Source organism: Perissodus microlepis, chromosome 12 (assembly GCF_051167445.1).
Source record: "Perissodus microlepis isolate ML-2025 ecotype Zambia chromosome 12, ASM5116744v1, whole genome shotgun sequence".
NCBI classification, from domain to species: domain Eukaryota; kingdom Metazoa; phylum Chordata; class Actinopteri; order Cichliformes; family Cichlidae; genus Perissodus; species Perissodus microlepis.
In genome coordinates this window covers 19,199,203-19,216,211 of record NC_140472.1, presented here as the reverse complement: position 1 = coordinate 19,216,211, position 17,009 = coordinate 19,199,203, and the positions used below count along the sequence as shown (strand labels likewise).

At 39.3% G+C, this 17,009-nt stretch overlaps 2 protein-coding genes across 4 annotated transcripts in view; both read right to left on the bottom strand.

Moving 5' to 3' along the window:
- Positions 1-257: 257 nt before the first annotated feature.
- On the bottom strand, positions 258-10,265 carry LOC146376180 (uncharacterized). The gene is given in 26 exon segments (XM_084946146.1): positions 258-693; positions 1,151-1,336; positions 1,436-1,496; positions 1,871-2,085; positions 2,166-2,249; positions 2,325-2,451; positions 2,525-2,754; positions 2,850-2,945; positions 3,022-3,204; positions 3,291-3,392; positions 3,725-3,955; positions 4,074-4,187; positions 4,528-4,647; positions 4,748-4,883; positions 5,010-5,122; positions 5,208-5,300; positions 5,408-5,540; positions 6,120-6,180; positions 6,268-6,369; positions 6,535-6,630; positions 7,324-7,878; positions 9,031-9,153; positions 9,256-9,295; positions 9,414-9,499; positions 9,585-9,654; positions 10,159-10,265. Coding segments are annotated over 25 exon segments (3,414 nt in total). The 5' UTR covers positions 9,652-9,654; positions 10,159-10,265; the 3' UTR covers positions 258-633.
- A 1,372-nt stretch (positions 10,266-11,637) lies between these two features.
- osbp2b (oxysterol binding protein 2b) overlaps positions 11,638-17,009 on the bottom strand; it is a 55,450-nt gene continuing 50,078 nt past the window's right edge. For all 3 annotated transcript variants that reach the window (XM_084945616.1, XM_084945617.1, XM_084945618.1), the window contains one exon: positions 11,638-16,864. In XM_084945616.1, coding sequence (XP_084801742.1) covers positions 16,722-16,864 — 143 coding nt within the window. In that variant the 3' untranslated portion in view covers positions 11,638-16,721. The remainder of the gene's footprint in view (positions 16,865-17,009) is intronic.

Genomic DNA, 17,009 nt, shown 5'->3' with positions numbered 1-17,009 from the left:
TTTTCATTGGATGAAAGTGCTTGAATCAGGCAAGTTTGTGTGTGTGAACATGGCTTGTAGTAAAATGCGCTATAATACTGTAAGTACCAATCCATTTACCATGCATGCATACTGTAAATGGAGCTCTACCCAAATATTTAGATAGTTGTTTGTATTTGGTTTGACTCTTACAATAGTGATCATCATACTTCACACCCTTTCCAAATTCAGCCATATTTTTGAACCGTTCAGATTAATGAACAGCGAGTACAAGTAGACAGGTTCAAAAGCCTTTAATACATTACATTTTGCTTCAGCCTTGCAGAAACTGTAAATGTATTTTTAAGCATTTTCTAAGGACTTTGTTAAAGCCCTGCCAGCTTTATGAGGTTATTTAATGTACGGTAACTCACATGATCGTCAGTCTTCAGAGAAATGTCAGCTCCTGTCGTTTACAGCTCACTGCAAGCTATAAAAACCTTACTGCCTTAGCACAGAGGAATGTGATGACCACATCTCCAGTTGTTCCATATGTCACTGTGACCTGCTTGTTAACCTCCTATCTTAGAACAGTGAATGATTTATATTTGTTGCCATGGGACAACTTTAAATAAGACTTATTTGAAGAGCATTCTATCACTGGTGTGCAGTCGCTCACACAGTGTAAGGTTTTGTGTTGCTTTAACTCCCATCTGTGTCTGTACTCTGAGGGATCTGTGAATGAAACAATAATAGCAGTTAATATTAATATTTGGAAAACAATGAGTGCTTTTAATATTCCCATCACACATGGGTAACATGGCTCTATGCATGACTGATACTATTCTGAGATTCTTCTAAAGAAACATGCTATTTGTGTTAATGTTTTATCAGTTTATTTTATAATCTGTGGAAATGTGAGTGCAGAGAACCACCGTCAATAGCCTTAAACTGCTGTACAGCTTTGTATTTTTTCATTATGCATTTTTTTGGTCAGACTAAATATGAATGAAGACATAATTTTGTGGGTTAGAAAATTAAGAAAAAAATATTACAAAACCTTCACAAAAATACTTGACTTTAAATTACAAGTAGTACTTGGAGTATTGAAATTTATAACTACTGTAAACTTCATCAAGTGGAAACATTAAAAGTCACTTCACAATAACCAGATACTGAAGAATTTACTCACTGTTCCAAGATAGGATCCTGATAAATCGGGAGGAGGTGAGCTCCACCCGTAGGCCTGATTTTCAGCACGGAGCTGCTTCACTTTGCTCTGGAGGTAACGTATAAGCTTAAAGGAAGCCATGTCTGAGGAGCTGTGATGGGAGTTCAGAGCTTGGAAGGAGGGAGAGCTGAGAGATTTCTGGTATTCCTTAAAAGAAAAATGATACCAGGATTTTTCTTAATAGCATAAACAATGAGTAAGGACACAAACGTTTTGGGTTTCACACAGGAAGAGCAAACCATTTACCATTTCTTCCTCAGGTCTTTCAGGCTCCCTCTGCCTAACATCTTGTGGTCTTGGTGCCTTCCTAGAAAAAGCAAACCTGAATTTGGTTGGTTGTTTGGTAAATAACATAACTGCATGAACATCTGTTGTATATGTATAATGTTAGATCTATGGTCTAAGCATCGCATCACATTGAGTTGAGGTGAGATCATGCTCTTGTACAGCTGGTTAGTATAACATCGATTTACCAAGACACAAAATTACCTGCCCCTTAACAACTTTGCCTGGCACCTGTGGGATGACAAAAGTTAGCACAAAAACTGTATACATGTCACAGTATTGTTTGATTCAAGATCAGCAGCTTTGGGAAATTATTGCAACACAAAAAGAAAAATACGACTTTGCTGCATTCTGGGTTTAGTTTGGAGGATGCCATTTTTGTTTTGAGCACGTTACCGTTCCAGTTCAGCCGTCAACTCTTCTTCAAACTTGCGTGCCAGGCGAGCTGCGGTCTGTCCCTTCCACTCAGCCATGCTCCTCTGAACCTGCCTGAGCTCAGAGTCTTTGGCCTTCAACTGCTTGCGGAGACATGCTGCCACTCCTCCTCCGCCTTGAACTCCTCCATCACTCATGTGAACCCATTTTAAGCTGCTCAACTCCTCAATGTGTTCCTGCAAAAATGTCACAGGGAGTTAAATTATTTCCTCTAATGCTATGTGTGTGTGTTTTGTCTAAGCGTGTGGGTTCAGACCTGAATGAGTCGTTCCTTTAAAAAATTCAAAGCTTGATCTCTCTCCAGCCTCAGCTGTTGCCTCTGGATGCTCAGTTCTTGCTCCTGAAAAATGGGAGATTTTTACTGAATATGTCCATATAAACATTTAGCGTGCTGTAAGCAAAGTTCAAATGATACCTTTTCTTTTCTCAGCTGCTCGTTGGTTTGTTTTTGTGAGTCTAGCTCTTGGTGCAGTTGGCTAATAAAAGCCTTCAGCTGCTCTCGTAGTGTTTTTAGGTTCATAAAAGCCTTGGCTACTGTGAAACTGCAAATGACAAAGATATGTGCATTACAAGCCAATTACAAACAAGCTGTGAAGACTGGGAATAAAATTATACCTAGGAGGTAGTTTTCCAGCACTTTGTTTGGCTCCACTTTGCTCCACTAACAGGCTGAGATGCTGGCACTCTGCTGCTAGCTGCTCGGTCCAGTGTTGGTGTTGCTGCTCCATCTCAGCTGTGATTTGGTTATGGCTGCTCTCCCTTTCTTCTAGCATCACCTGGAGCCTGTCTGCCTCTTTAACTGCCAGCTGGACATCCTTCTCGAGCTGAAGAACTGTCCTATGACTCTGCCATGATTACAGAGCACACCAGGTCAACTTTTCTAAGATGTCACATCACATCTAGAGTTTGAACATGACTGCTTTCTGTGGTTTCACTGCACCTGCGCCATCTGTAGCTCAGCCTGGTGCTCCTCTTTCAGTGACTTGCAAATTGCAGCCAACTGTGTACAGTTTTCCTTTTCCAGCTCCTGCAGTTTCTTAGAGATAAAAGCAAAATCATACAAACATGGAAAGAAAATGTATTTAGATTTATCTAAGTGGAAGATCCCTTACTGTTTTTAGTTCCATGACCTGATGTTGAAGAGCTAATGCTTTACTCTTCTCTTTCTGCATTTCGCTCCTCAAACTTTCCAGGAGCTTTTCATTCTGCTCTTCCAGTATCCCACGCTGCACCTCCAGAGCTTCCATTTTTTCTGCCTCCCACTTCTTCCTCTCCTCCTTCACTGCTTTGTACACCTAAATGGGAAAAGAGAGCATTCTGTTCATACCATCTAATTATGTTAGAAAGGTTGCATATGTTAGTCAAAGGATTATCAGTGTACCTTTTCCGATGCTTCTACATGCAACTCCTCTTCATGTTTCTTTACCTCTTCCTTCTGCTGTTGCAGAGATTTCTGTAGCTTAATTAATTCTTCTTCTTTTAGCTACAAAATTAAGAGAGGACGACCTCTTAGAAGTAACCCTACAAAGTATTTTACTAGTAGTATAATATGTAGTGCAATAACGTTAATGATGGCACGCCACCCAACATAAAATATATGCATTTATGGAACTACAGAATACCTGAGATACAACCCCTCACCAAACATTCTGTAGTCTGTACTTTCAAAGGAATACTTTTTTCTTTTTAGCCTGAATATGAACTAAGGAGAAATCAGTAACCTGTAACAATAAACCTTTTGGGCTTGCTGTTAATAATATAAACATATTAGTAAAGTTACTTATAGAACAAGAAAAAAGGATTTGTAGCACTTACCATTATACTGTGGACGTGCTCTTCAATTTCCTTCAGGGCTTTGTGGTGCTGCATTCTCAAGTGCTGTTGCTCCACCTTCAGTCCATCTCGTTCTGCTTGTGAGGCACTGCATTGCTCCTGGAAATCTAGGAGCTGCAGCTCTTTGTGGGCCAACATATTCTCCAGAGTTACCACCCTGATCTTATGTTCTCCCACCTCACTCTGCAGCCCACTCACTCGAGACTCCAGTGCCTAACAGGAAAAGAGACCGCAACAGTACTACACACACACACACACACACACACACACACACACACACACACACACACACACACACACACACAGTATATTTATGTAAAAAAAATGCTACCTCAATCTGCCCCTTTTTCAGCATCTGTTTTTCTTCCAAACAAGCACATCTGTTTCTCAGTGACGTCTCTGCTTCTGTGGCCCTTTGGAGCTCTTCACAAGTCTCTTCCAATTTCTGCTCCAAAAGGAAAATATATTCAGAGACATTTTAAAACAGACACTAAATCTGCCTTTACTCAAACAAAAATGGATTCTGTCTGTTAAATTTCATTCAGTAAACCTCACTGAAATTGAGATCACAATGATAAAGAAGCCCAAAATAAAATTGTAAAATGATAAATCCACAACTTTATGATTAAAGTTTAGATTCTCCATTTGGATTGTTGAAGATCATAAATATTTTGGTTTGTAAAGTGAATGCAGACTATAATTAGAAAAAGAAACCCAAAAATTTTTTTTAGTTATAACTTTGTATTTTTGGAGTTACTACATAGTCTATAAACAGGCTATGATACCTCTTGCATGGACTCCAGTTTTTCTCTGGCACGTCGCTGCTCAGCAAACAATTCTGTTTTGGCATTATCCAGCTGTCTTTCCATTTCTTCCTGCTCCAGCACCGACATTATGACATTGTTCTGTTTATTGAACAATAAAAAGAGAAAGTGATGACATAAGAATAAAATTAAACCAAGGACTGAACCACAAACTACAGGAGTAGGTTTGTTTTTTTTTTACTGCTTTGAAGCAGGATCCATCCTTTGTAGTCTGTTTACACAGACGCTGAACTGTAAAATCTTCCTGGGTGTCTCGGTGCTGGAGAAGACATGATTCTTTCTGCCTCAGCATCTTCTGCAGCTGCCAGCTACCATGCCTGTGGCAAAATGATGTTTTATCAATAAAGAAAACTCTCCTTTATGCAGACAAATATTATGTTGATGTTGGCCGTGTTAATGTATATGGCTCTGAATGAGACAGTTAGTAGGAGGAGATTTTATACCCAACAGACTTCCTCTCTGCTCTGCTGTCTCTCTGAACAGACTGCAAAGTCCTCTTCTCCTCCTCCATCTGTGCCGTCTCTGTAGTCAGTCGCTCTAACTCCTGCAAGGCATGCTGCAGCACGAACCATTACTTGTACATGTTAGTGAGTCTTCAGCAAACATTCTCCTGAAAAACATTGGAAAATGCTGGACTTTACCTTCCTTTGTTGTCTAAGTTCAGAGAGGCAGACCTCAACATCTTTTATCTGAGCCCTCTTCAACCACAGCGTCTCCTCCTCTTCCTCACATTTCTAAACCACACACAAACAAGCTAAGCACCATCTCATACATATGCATGCAAGTGAATTTATACAACTGACACAGAATAGAATAAATTTCCCCCGGAGGTTTAGCTTACTTGTCGGAGGTCGGAGAGTCGGCCAATCATCTTGACCCATTCAGACTGCATCTTGTCCAGTGTCCTCTCAGGCCTGGACTTGTTGCTCCAGCAGCTCATTTCTTCATCTGTGTCACTAAAATGACTTGCAGGTCTGAATACACATGAGAGCAGAATTATATATATTGGAATTATATAACTTAATTTGTTAAAGTAAGTGTTTCTTCCTATTCTGCTAAATCTTAATCTATGTTTAAGGTCAGATGACATTCTGGTCTACTGTAGCTTTTAAGTTTCTTCTTTCCAGTGTTTTACATAGATTTCTTTGCACTGGTTTACTCTGACTGATATTTGGAAAGCAGTGTTGATATTAAGGTGATTAAAGATTTAGAGTACTTGACGGGCATTTTTTGGTATTTTTCTGTGTGCATAGAAAATATATTGGCAGAATTTTGCATGATAGAGATACTGTTGGGTGTTTGTCCCAATGGGTAGAGCTCTAAACCCAAACTTCCCCACCATACGCCCAACTATCCTACAGCACAATGGGCAGAATGACACTACCAAATATTTAAAGGCAGATTTTAATTGGATTTTGGAAGTTATTAAAATTTTCTCTTTATTGTATTAAGAGCTTTCAGAGCGTGTCCTCTTAGTGCATTACCTGCCATATTTCCTGATGCTATTGTGTGTGCACTAACATAGGTGCAGCTCATACTTTGATTTATTTTACCTATATGCTGTTCTCCTGTTACGGTGAGAGTTACGAACAGGTCCATATGGGGATCTTTGTACTTTGGGAATAAAGACAAGAAAATTATTTTGACACTTTATTACTTTGTGTATTTTATAGTAATAAAATAGTAGTAGTCAGCTCTTACCTGATGTAGACCGAGATTCACTTGCTTCTTGTGTTGTTATGTCGGTCTGGTTGCTACACTGGCCATTAATTTCTGTGACAGACCGAATGAGAGAGTGCTATCCTAACAAGAGTGGATACTTTTTGTAGATATTATCCTTCATATTTAAAGATTTTGTAATTATCATTCATTACCCTTTAAATTTTTCAGTTTCACTTTTCAAACTCTGATATTTTGTGTCTAAACATATTTATAAACTAGTTCACTTCCATATCTTCTGTTTCTTACCAGGCCACTTGTGAATGTGCTGCCTTACTTGCTCCGTGCAGACTGTATCAAGGTCGCTGTCAATGGACACCGTGTCAAAGCTCAGCACAGGTACTCCTGGAAAAGAACCAAGCAGCCCACAATCACTATTTCAAATAAACAGAATCCCAAAAGCATCAGCGTGGTATCTATCAATGGTTATAAAACGTTTTCATTCATACTTCTATTTGAAAAGTTAGCAATCCAGCCAAGCTAACATCAGAGGCCTCTACTAGCACTTGTGTTCATTCATTCGCGCAACTTTAAATCCATTCAACATTATTCTCCATGGTCGCACATGACTTCATGCAGTGACTCCCTGAAGCCATTGAGTTCCCTGCCCCCATTTTAGGAACCACTGCATTAGGTTATGTGCATGCTGAGTTGAAAGTTTGGCCTCAAGTCCAAAAGCTCAAATCCAGAGTTCTGGTAAATGAGTGTAGGGAGAGCATGTGATATATTTAATGCTTTGGGTATGAATTATAACCATTCATAGATGTGAGCCCATTTTTTGACTTACTACTTTAGACGAGAAGTAATAACACTCCTCAACCTAGTATGGTATTCAGACACCATTTTTGTTTTGCCATACAGTAAAACATCTGTAGAGAACGTGCCTTCGATCACATGTCGAACACACAGATGGACAGACATATGACCAAAGAACTGGAAGACAGATGGATCATTTTTCTCTCAATCCTCACCCCTTTGACTAAGCAAAGTTAAAACATGCCTGAAAGCTTATCTTTCAAAGATTCTATAGATACAGACTTGTACCACTGCTGTCATCCTCAGGCTGTGGTAATCTGCATGTCTCTGAAACTCCTGCTTTCACACCAGCATGTGATATATTTGCTCCAGCGCTATGAGAAACACAGCTCTTCTTGTTTGGACGTGGTTGTTTTGTCAGGGAATGCTGAGGAGTGAGTGTGTCATCGCTGCTTTCCCCAGTCGTTTCTGAACCTCTTCTTTCAACATCATAAACATGTCGTTCATGTTGTTTACTTTGGTAAGCGTTGCTGTCAGAGATGTTTGTCCTCCCAGTCTCTTCTGCTTTATCCGACATTTGCATACTGACATCTATAAAAGTCAGTTCTACCATCTCCTCTCTGAAGCGTGTAGCAAAGTCCTCGGTGCAGATACTGTCTGAAGGAGGGCCAATTTCTTCGGCCAGCCCTCCTTCCTTGCAGGTGCCTCCAAGTAGCCTCTCCAGCCTCCAGATGACCTGCTCTCTACAAGACTCGATTTCCTCTTTGTCCCTCCTGTCTAACCTCTTTTCAGTTTTGTCATCAGTTACAGGATCTTTCGAGCAGCCCTCTGTGTTTTCTGAGGTAGAGCAGAGGAGAAGTGGTGTAAGGAAAAGCCCACTCTATTAACATTATGGTGATCAACATAGACCATACAGTTCTGTGCAAGAGTGTTAAGCCACCTCTAATTTCTTCATATTTTGCTTCAGTGATTTACTGAAAACATACATACAGTATTTAAGGCAGAAGGTATAAAGAACTATTGCCCAAGACCATTTTAAAACAATTCCAAGAAAGTCTGGAAGTATAATCAAAAGAAATGAGTGTTGGATTGAGATTTTTTTGCACAATACTTTACATATATATCATTTAATTATGGTCAATGGTAACTTTATTGTCCCTAACGGGAAATTGATTTGCAGTATGTCCGTACAAACAAACAAACAGACAACCAACACATCACATACACTCACCAAAATAATATAATATAAGCCTGATAAAACAACCTAGATTTTTCATCAAAAAAGTGCAATGTGCAATGGCAACAACACTTATGGTTTAGTGTTATTAACTATGATAATAGCACTAGGTACAAAAGACAATCTATGTCTCTTTGTCTTCACTGCAGGCACTTTATAACGACGACCTGATGGAAGCAGTTGAAAATCATTAAAGAGAGGATGATCTGAACACAGCAGGACAGAGGTTGCCTTCCTCAGCACCTGCCTGTTATACAAGTCCACAAGCTGGACCTGAGACCTCCCTGAAATCTTGCCAGCCACTTTAACCAGGTTGTTAAGTCTGGTCTTATTATTCAGGGACATATTACCGTACCAAGCAATGATACAGAAAGTTAAAACAGATTCAATAAAACTTTTATAAAAATAAATAAATAAATAGGCCACCTATGAAGACAACACACAGGGGCCTGACCAACTCTCATATTAAGCAGCTTCATATTAAGCATATTAGGCATGTATACATTTAGCAACATAATTTCCAAGAAAGTTGGGTTGTTGTATATTTCAATTTTAAACTTAGTTACAACTTTTTTGGAAATCAGGGTTGCATTTCTTTCACTTGTGCAGAAAGAAAAATTATGTCACCACTAGTACTAATCATTTTCACTGCCGTAAGATATTTACCTCAGACTATAAATAAGGCCTTTTCAGTTAAAAACATTGTTAATTTAAAACTTTTCCTGTGAAAAGCCCTAATATTAAAATATTACCATATCTCTGCTGCACTGTTGGAGCGTTCATCAAATCTAGACCAGACATGGGGGTACCATTTTGTTCACTTGTACTTCCCAGGCCTGTATCTTTGCCCAGAGACTGGATCCAACCAAGAGGAGCTGGAAAAATACCACACACACAAAAAAAGAGATTACATAATATTACATGGAAAACACAAACTTATAAATCTAGTATAGAGCTGTTATTGTGATATAAATTACCTGCACTGCTGCAATCAAGCTCACATTTCTGGGGCAGGACCTGGATAAATTAATCATACTTGCTTATGTTATTATCATTTTTATTATTATTTTAAATTTGCCTACATGTGCACAGAGACAAACATACAGAACAAAGTGACAATCACAGAGTCACAAACCTGCAACTGCTCAAGCTGAGCATCCATTGCATCCAGGAGGCGATCGCAGTGGTCAAATCCAAACACACTGCTATTGTCGTTAAGATCTATGAGGGCAGAGAAAAGGGAGTATATGAATGGCTGCACACATAAGACTGAGGAATACATCAGAATGTTTTTAAATCTTCAGACCAGTGTAAAGAAGTTTCTGGGGATGTTCTGCATGTCTGTCTGCTCCGTTATTGTTCCTCTCAGCCATGTCCTGCACGTGAAGACAAAAGTGCAGGCATTGAGAGACAACATAGGAGACTACACCCCCTTAGCAGTCAGGGCTAACAGGAAAGTTATAAGGAGTGTGTGGCAGTACGGTGATGGGGGGCGGGGGTATGTTACCCAGTTGTCCAGGAAACCAAGACCACTTAGCAAGCCAAACTGACTTGAGTTGACGATAAATCCCCGGATCCCCGGAAAATCAAGTCCAAGAGCTGTGAAAGTTACTTACAAATATCTGGAGTATTAAAGTGTCACATCTAGCTGTGACTTGTGGGACTATTTTTTCAGCCGCAGCCAAGACTCAATCGAGCCTTTGCTATAAGCAGAGTGATATTTTCATAGTGCGAATGAGCCCACAAATCAGATGTATTGAACACAAAAGCGTCTGGCCAATCTGTCTGAAGCTCCCTGGTTAAACGTTCATGTTTCTGAGTTATCAAATGAAAACAAAAAACATCACACTGACCGCGACAAACACTCAGAACTAACTTACTTTAAGAAGACGGGCGTTTTCAGTCGATGCCGAACATGTCTCAGCGGTTCTGACTGGCACAGCTGTTGCTGCTGCCGGGAGAGTTGATTGACGGGAAATTGAGGCTGCCATGGAAACGGTCAAACAGCTCGAGATACAGCAAGCTAACAGCCCTGAGGACCCGCGCGTGCTACGGCAGTAAAAGCGGTAAACGAAGTTATATTATAGTTAACAAAAACTAAATTAAAACTAGATATTAAAAATAGTTCACTCACTAAAAAATATTTTCTGAATTTGTAAAACAAAAACAAATATAGAGGTAGTATGTTTAGCTCTAGTACGTTAGTTTGGTTAAAAATAAATTGATAGACATCAATTGATGTCCTAGTCTGAGTCTACCGTTTTCATTTTTTTTTTTTTTAAATCTGATACCAGATTTTCCTAAGTCTTGCCTTTGACATATAACGATAATAGTTAATAGAGTTAATAAAGACTAACAATGAAACTAATAAAAACTAAACAAGTAAGAAAATCAACTCTAGAAACTAACATACTAAACGGAATTAAAAACAGAAAGTCAAAATTATACTTATTCCATAAGTATTTGAACAAAGACAATTACTTAAATATCTAAATACTAATTTCTTGTAGTTTTACCTCTGTAAACCACTGCAGTGGTTTTAAAATCAATCAGTGTCTTGTTTTGTTTTTTCAAAAGTTTTGCATGAACTGTTTAGGAATTACAGACAATTTTGTGCACTGTCCCACCTTTTCAGAGGCTGGAAAATAATTGGAAAATGTATAATGTTTTATGGCCAGAGGAAGTCTGTTCCCTCATATATATGTATGTATATGGCATGGGCATAAGGCTGCAAGTGGAACCAGGTCACTAGTGTTTATTGATGTGGTTGCTAATAGACGCAGCAGGATGAACTGTGAAGTGCACAGGGCTTTACTCTCTGCTTAGACTCACTCCAATTCTGCAGAACTGATCAGATGATGCTACGCTGTGAAAATGGATAATGACCCAAAACATACAGTAAAAACAGCCCAAGAGTTTCTCAAAGCAAAGAAATGGGATATTAATAGATGGTCGAGTTAGTCACCTGATAACCCAATAGAGGAGCTTTTCAGTCACTGAAGACAAAAATGAAGGCAGAGAGACCCACAAACAAGGCCTGGCAGAGCATCACAAGGGAGTCCATGGATGTCCATGTTCATGGGTTGTAAACTTCAGGCAGTCATTGACTCCAAAGAACTCTCACCTTTCTCATTTTAAAGAAAGCTTCTGTTGTCCACCCAAGAAAACAGTACATTGAATATGCACTTCATGATTGGAATAAGCAATGATAAAAATAATGTTTTATTCACTTTCATAAAAACTGTTTAGAGTGTCATGTTTCATTAGTGGGACATCGACTTTAAACTCAAACATTTCTCTGTTCTGCCAGTTCAACTCATCCTTTGGTCAGAGAAGAAACAAATGAGAAGAGACTGGTATCCAGTGTCAACAATAACAACTTTATTATCTTCTTTTTTCACCGTTTTGTCTTTGCTGTTTAAAGACAGTGTTATACGAGTATAAATTAAGGGAGAAAATACACAATTTTATTTTTTAAAAAAGGGGGAGGAAAAAAGAAAAACCTCAGCTGAATACGCAGTAACACCTGAATACACCTTTGTGTATTTGGGAGTAAGAGTTATCAAGGCAGGTCAGTCACCTCAATCCTGTGCCAGGTCGCTATTGTGAAACATCTCATAATTTCTACCAATCGTATGGATTGTTAATATCACCATAATCTCACCACAAAGCTGCGAGTCACTGTTGAATAAGAAGCAAGGTTTAGTTTAGACAAGGCAAGAAAAATCTCCCCATCTTCGTCGTCATCATCAGCATCAGCCTATTTCTGCCTCAAAACTGAGCAGCACTGAAAAGCAGGATATGTAATGCTGCACGTGCACACAAATCAAACTCGCTATGCACACAAATAGTATGAAAACACCAATATAGGAATAATGGCACCCATTGAGAAGGAAGAAATCAGATCAGAAAATAAAAACAAGAAAATTAAAGCCAAGAATCACATCGTAGTGAATTAAGCATCAGGTTCAGATGAGATGAGATAAACAGCGACGGGGAGGGTTTACATTTGAACCCTCTGAGATCGGGAAGGCAGATGAAGAGGATTATTTAGTCTACAACACTCTTCTCTTACACTTTGGTTGTGTTTTTTCCCTTTCTAAACGAGGCAGACAACGAGTCTTTGAACGAACAACAGCCACAAACTAACAAATCTACACCTCCACCGCTTTATTGCTACAGCTGTCCGATACTGTACAGGCCCTTAAAAGGGACAACTTCAGTAGGCAAGTCACCATCAAGTACTGAGGTCATCTTTTTGTTTGGAAATATATTGATTTAAACCTAAGATGAGCTCTCCATTATCATTCAAAATATAATATGTATTCTCAAATATAAAATAATCTCAAACACAATTTATTAAAGTAAATCTGCAGGGAACCTCCACATTTTCATCATGTTCAAGTGGCAATCGCTCCCATGTACAATGACAAGTCTTCGATACACATTTGTGAAATAGAAAAGAAGGATAGCAGAAAGAAAATGTAAAGAAAAGGCTCAACACTTTGGGAAATGTGCTTATGTGCCTCCTCTCCAACAGGACACATTGTAAGGCTACAGGCAGCAGTCACTTTTTAGGATTAAGAGGACTGGAAACAGGATATAAGCTACCAGCAGCTGGAGATCTGATAAACTAACATGGATCTTATTTGTTTCATTTTTCAAGACAGTTTTTGGTACCAAATTTTGGGTACATCAGGTTTAAGTTTCATCTTTAGTTATGTGCAAAACTTCCTCCTGGCACCAAAGCGGCAAACTTCCAGCAAAGATGGAGGTCAAATTTAGAGGGGCTGATGGGTGGTCAGAGCCGAGCTACCCCCTGTTTCCAGTTTTTTTGAGTACAGCTAAGCTAAACTGCCGTCTGTAGCTTCATATTTACAACAAGAGAAGGCTTCATCTTCTCATCCAACTCCAGCAAATTTCAAAACAAAATGAATTTCCAAACACTAATATATTCCTTTTAAAAAGTGACCATGCTCATGACAACCACAACTCAAAACTGTAAGAAAACCTTTTGTGTAAATGAGTAAAAGTGCCAGAATTCACTTCTCACTATCATTAGTTCACTGCTAAAGAATCAGACAGGTAAACATTAAGAACTCATATTATCACACTTAAAATTCACTCTATCGGCTAAATCCTAGCATTCCTTCCTTGTGTGAAGGAATTTCCTTTCCAGTGTTTTTGTGTGTGTGTGTGTGTGTGTGTGTGTGTGTGTGTGTGTGTGTGTGTGTGTGTGTGTGTGTGTGTGTGTGTGTGTGTGTGTGTGTTTTACATTTGCATGACCTGCACATCAGAGGAAATAACTGAACCACAGCTAACAACATGTTAGTATTAAGAGCTATATAAAAAAAACTTTATTTTCAGTGTGTTAACACAGTTTTTGGCCAAATTGAGGGCACCTCTGAGTTAGTGTCTATCTTCAGGCTCATTTAGTCCCCCCTCTACCCCCTCCTTAACCTCTGCTGTACAGAGAACTCAATACTCACATTAGTATAATTCTTCTTTTACAATATCATCGTTTTATCACAAAATATTCACACAAATAGGCTGGATGGTAGATACAATACCTCCAAATTCTACATTCCTAACAATAATTACAAAAAAATATCGACTGTTTTTTTTTTTTTTTTTTCTTCAAAACTCTTGTCACTGTAGACTTGTAGTGCACAGGTCAGGGGACTCGTTCCCTTATTCAGTCAGTTAAAGGCAAAAGACTCAGTGTACCTCTGTGAGCTGATCCCAGATCAGCAAGTCCACAAATGGCAAATGAGCTGCAGAGAGCCTGGAGTGGCCGCTCGGGCTTGTCCTCTGTGGCTACAGCTGACTGCAAAGAGGAGCGCTACAGGAACCAGCCCTATCTGCTTCTATAACCTTTGACCTCCTATCAACTGAAGCCACTGTGGGTTCCTTGGAGTACCCGCTCCAGTCTCAAATTCAGTAACTCCACTGGAAACATCTGGACTACAAACTAGTGAGGGATGGATGCTGTGGAACTAGTGAGAAGAAACCGGTGTGTTCCCGGGTTAATGTTTACTTGTGAACGCCTCAGTGATCGGGCACAGACTTAATACTTTGTACGATTACTGAAGATGATACTAGTTAAAACGATCACTGATGATATGGTAAGTGTTGCCACGGGAGAGCACCAGAGGACAAGATAGTGTTCATGTACAGAGTGAGATTTTCTCAACATCAACACAGAGATATGTACTAACCTCTAGTCAACCACAGTGAAAAGTGCTTATTCAGGTCTTTGATGGAGATTCCCGTGACAGTGATACAAGTGTTTTAATGTCACCACGGCAGTTGCACTAATGTGTTATAATCAAACTACTACTATATAATTTTTCCTAATCAGAGTCACAAATGGAAAATGTTAAGATGACTGAGATCCAATGAAGCATAGAGACAGCTCATATTTCTAATATAACTAACATGAACAGACTAATTGCACGTCCCTAAAGGGAAAACTTAATATCCAGTCCAAATGGAAAAAGGATTACTGCCTTGATGCATATTTCATTAGTTGAGATAAACCAATCTCTAGTGGATCAATCAAACAGCTGTAGATTATGGAGACTCAATGTGTTGAAAATGAAATACAAATATATTTAGAATGAATCCGTCTGACGAACCAATACAGAAAATGTATAACAGAACCATAAAAATTTAAAACACACATGAATTTAGAAAAAAAAAGATAATACATCATAAAACCTAATATCTGGTTTTATTTCATTCTAGCAGCTTTTAAGACAAAAACCACTTTAACCAAACTTTTTTAATTTTTTTTAACTTTCCCCCCAGAATATCATCTTCTTCCATAACAACACCGAGTCTGTCAGCTAATTCTGACTTATAGAGCCCGTTATATCACAAATCAATCACATGGGCTCTGCCCCACTTGTCCTCAGACTTCTTGATGAAAAAAAAAAACTATTTATAAATAAAATATTTAACACTGAACAAAGTAAAACATGTAAGCCGAGATACAGAGGTTAGTCTGATTCTTTTTCTCACTTTATGGTTATATTAGATACATTTCTCTGTATTTAATTATGTTTTTCTTTGATATTTACTGAACACGTTGACTCTCCATAGTTTATAACACATGCAATCAAAGCTGTGACTATTTCAGAGTCTTCATCCATTACTTTCTATACCTCAGTCACGGACATAGTTTGGCAACCCCCTGACAACTGCCGGTTGCTACGGAAAAATGTGTATTCCTCAACCAGCTTGCTTGCTATCGTCGGGTAAAAATCAGAGAATGCTATACCCACAGGCTCCTTGTGCCTGCTTTGGCTGTTAGCGAACCCCTCTCAGAGTTGTACTGAAAAGGGCAAAACAGACCAGAGAAGTGAAAGTAAAAATTGCATCTGGTGGTTGCAACCAAAACATTCCAAAAGGTGCAACTTTTACTTTATGGTTTCAGTGAATTTTTACTCGCTACCACTTGGCAAGTACGGTAGTTGGCAAAAAAAATCAACACCCCCCTTGCAAACTGCTGGTGACTGAGGCAAAGTGCTGGCACATGCTAGCAGCAATCACAAAGAGGTTTTCAATGCAGCACCGAAAACCTCTTGCATGAACCAATTTCATGCAAGCGTCTGCAACCTCCTGTAACCACTTGCCAACCAATCTCGTAATATACACGCTTCCTTAGTGACCGGTGGTTCCTGGAGGAGGGGTGACCGACTGGTCTCTAGGCCTGTGAATGGAGTTTTAGCAGTCGATCTCACAGCAACTGTCAGCAATCACTCGTCAGCCGGTTGGGAAATACACACACGTTTTCCCTGTGACCGGTGGTTGCTCTAAGCCCGGCTTTAACATATCAAAAGAGGCAAATAATGAGCACTTAAAATGTTTACCATAAAGAAAATGAGGGGGCTGATTAATAAAGTAGGACCAGGTTAATCTCTGTTGTACTGAATAAAACTGAGGGTGAAGACATTTTTCTTACAAATATTGAAATACTGTTGTGTGTTCTGTTTTTATGTCCCTCTTTATTCTTTTTAATCAGTTTATAATCATGAGCAGCTTTGATGTGGGTTTCTATCCAATTTGGGAAACTCTGTAGTGGAGTGAACACAGAAAAGTGCATTGTGGGTAGCATTTCCGGCGCACCAGAGCATCAGGACTGAGCGGGTTAGCTTTACTGTGTGGTGTTACAACTCTGTTATCTCGCATCCACACGTGATCTTACTGCTGTTTGAGTATAGTGTCAAATAGGACTACTCAGGGAACGCCCATAGAGTGTACATTTGGAGGTACAGTGTAATCTGAGAGTGTGCGAAACATACACATTCTCATGTTCACACACAAAAAAAAAAGAAAAAAAGGTCCACATGGTGCTCGTTCGCTCCACTGCTTAAGGACCAGAGGTGGAGCGGTTCACTGTCTCATGAGGTTAGGTGTGATCCCAGAGGAGGTTCCTGGGTTAGAAGATGTCAGGACACAGGCTCCAGTCCTGTCTCTCCTTTGCCTCCCAGTAACCTCCCTTGTACACAAAGCTTGTCTCTCCAGTAACTGAGTCCCTCCTCTGGTAAAACCACAATGGCTGGTAGCCTTCATATTCTCTACCTGTGAGGGGGGGAAAAAAAAATCACAGGTATTAATCCATTGGTTTGATCCAATTATCCTCTAATGGAGAAGCCACACTCGCAGGCTATTCACACTCAGATCATTTCACCTTCATACAATGCATATAGTAGTGATAAAGAAACAA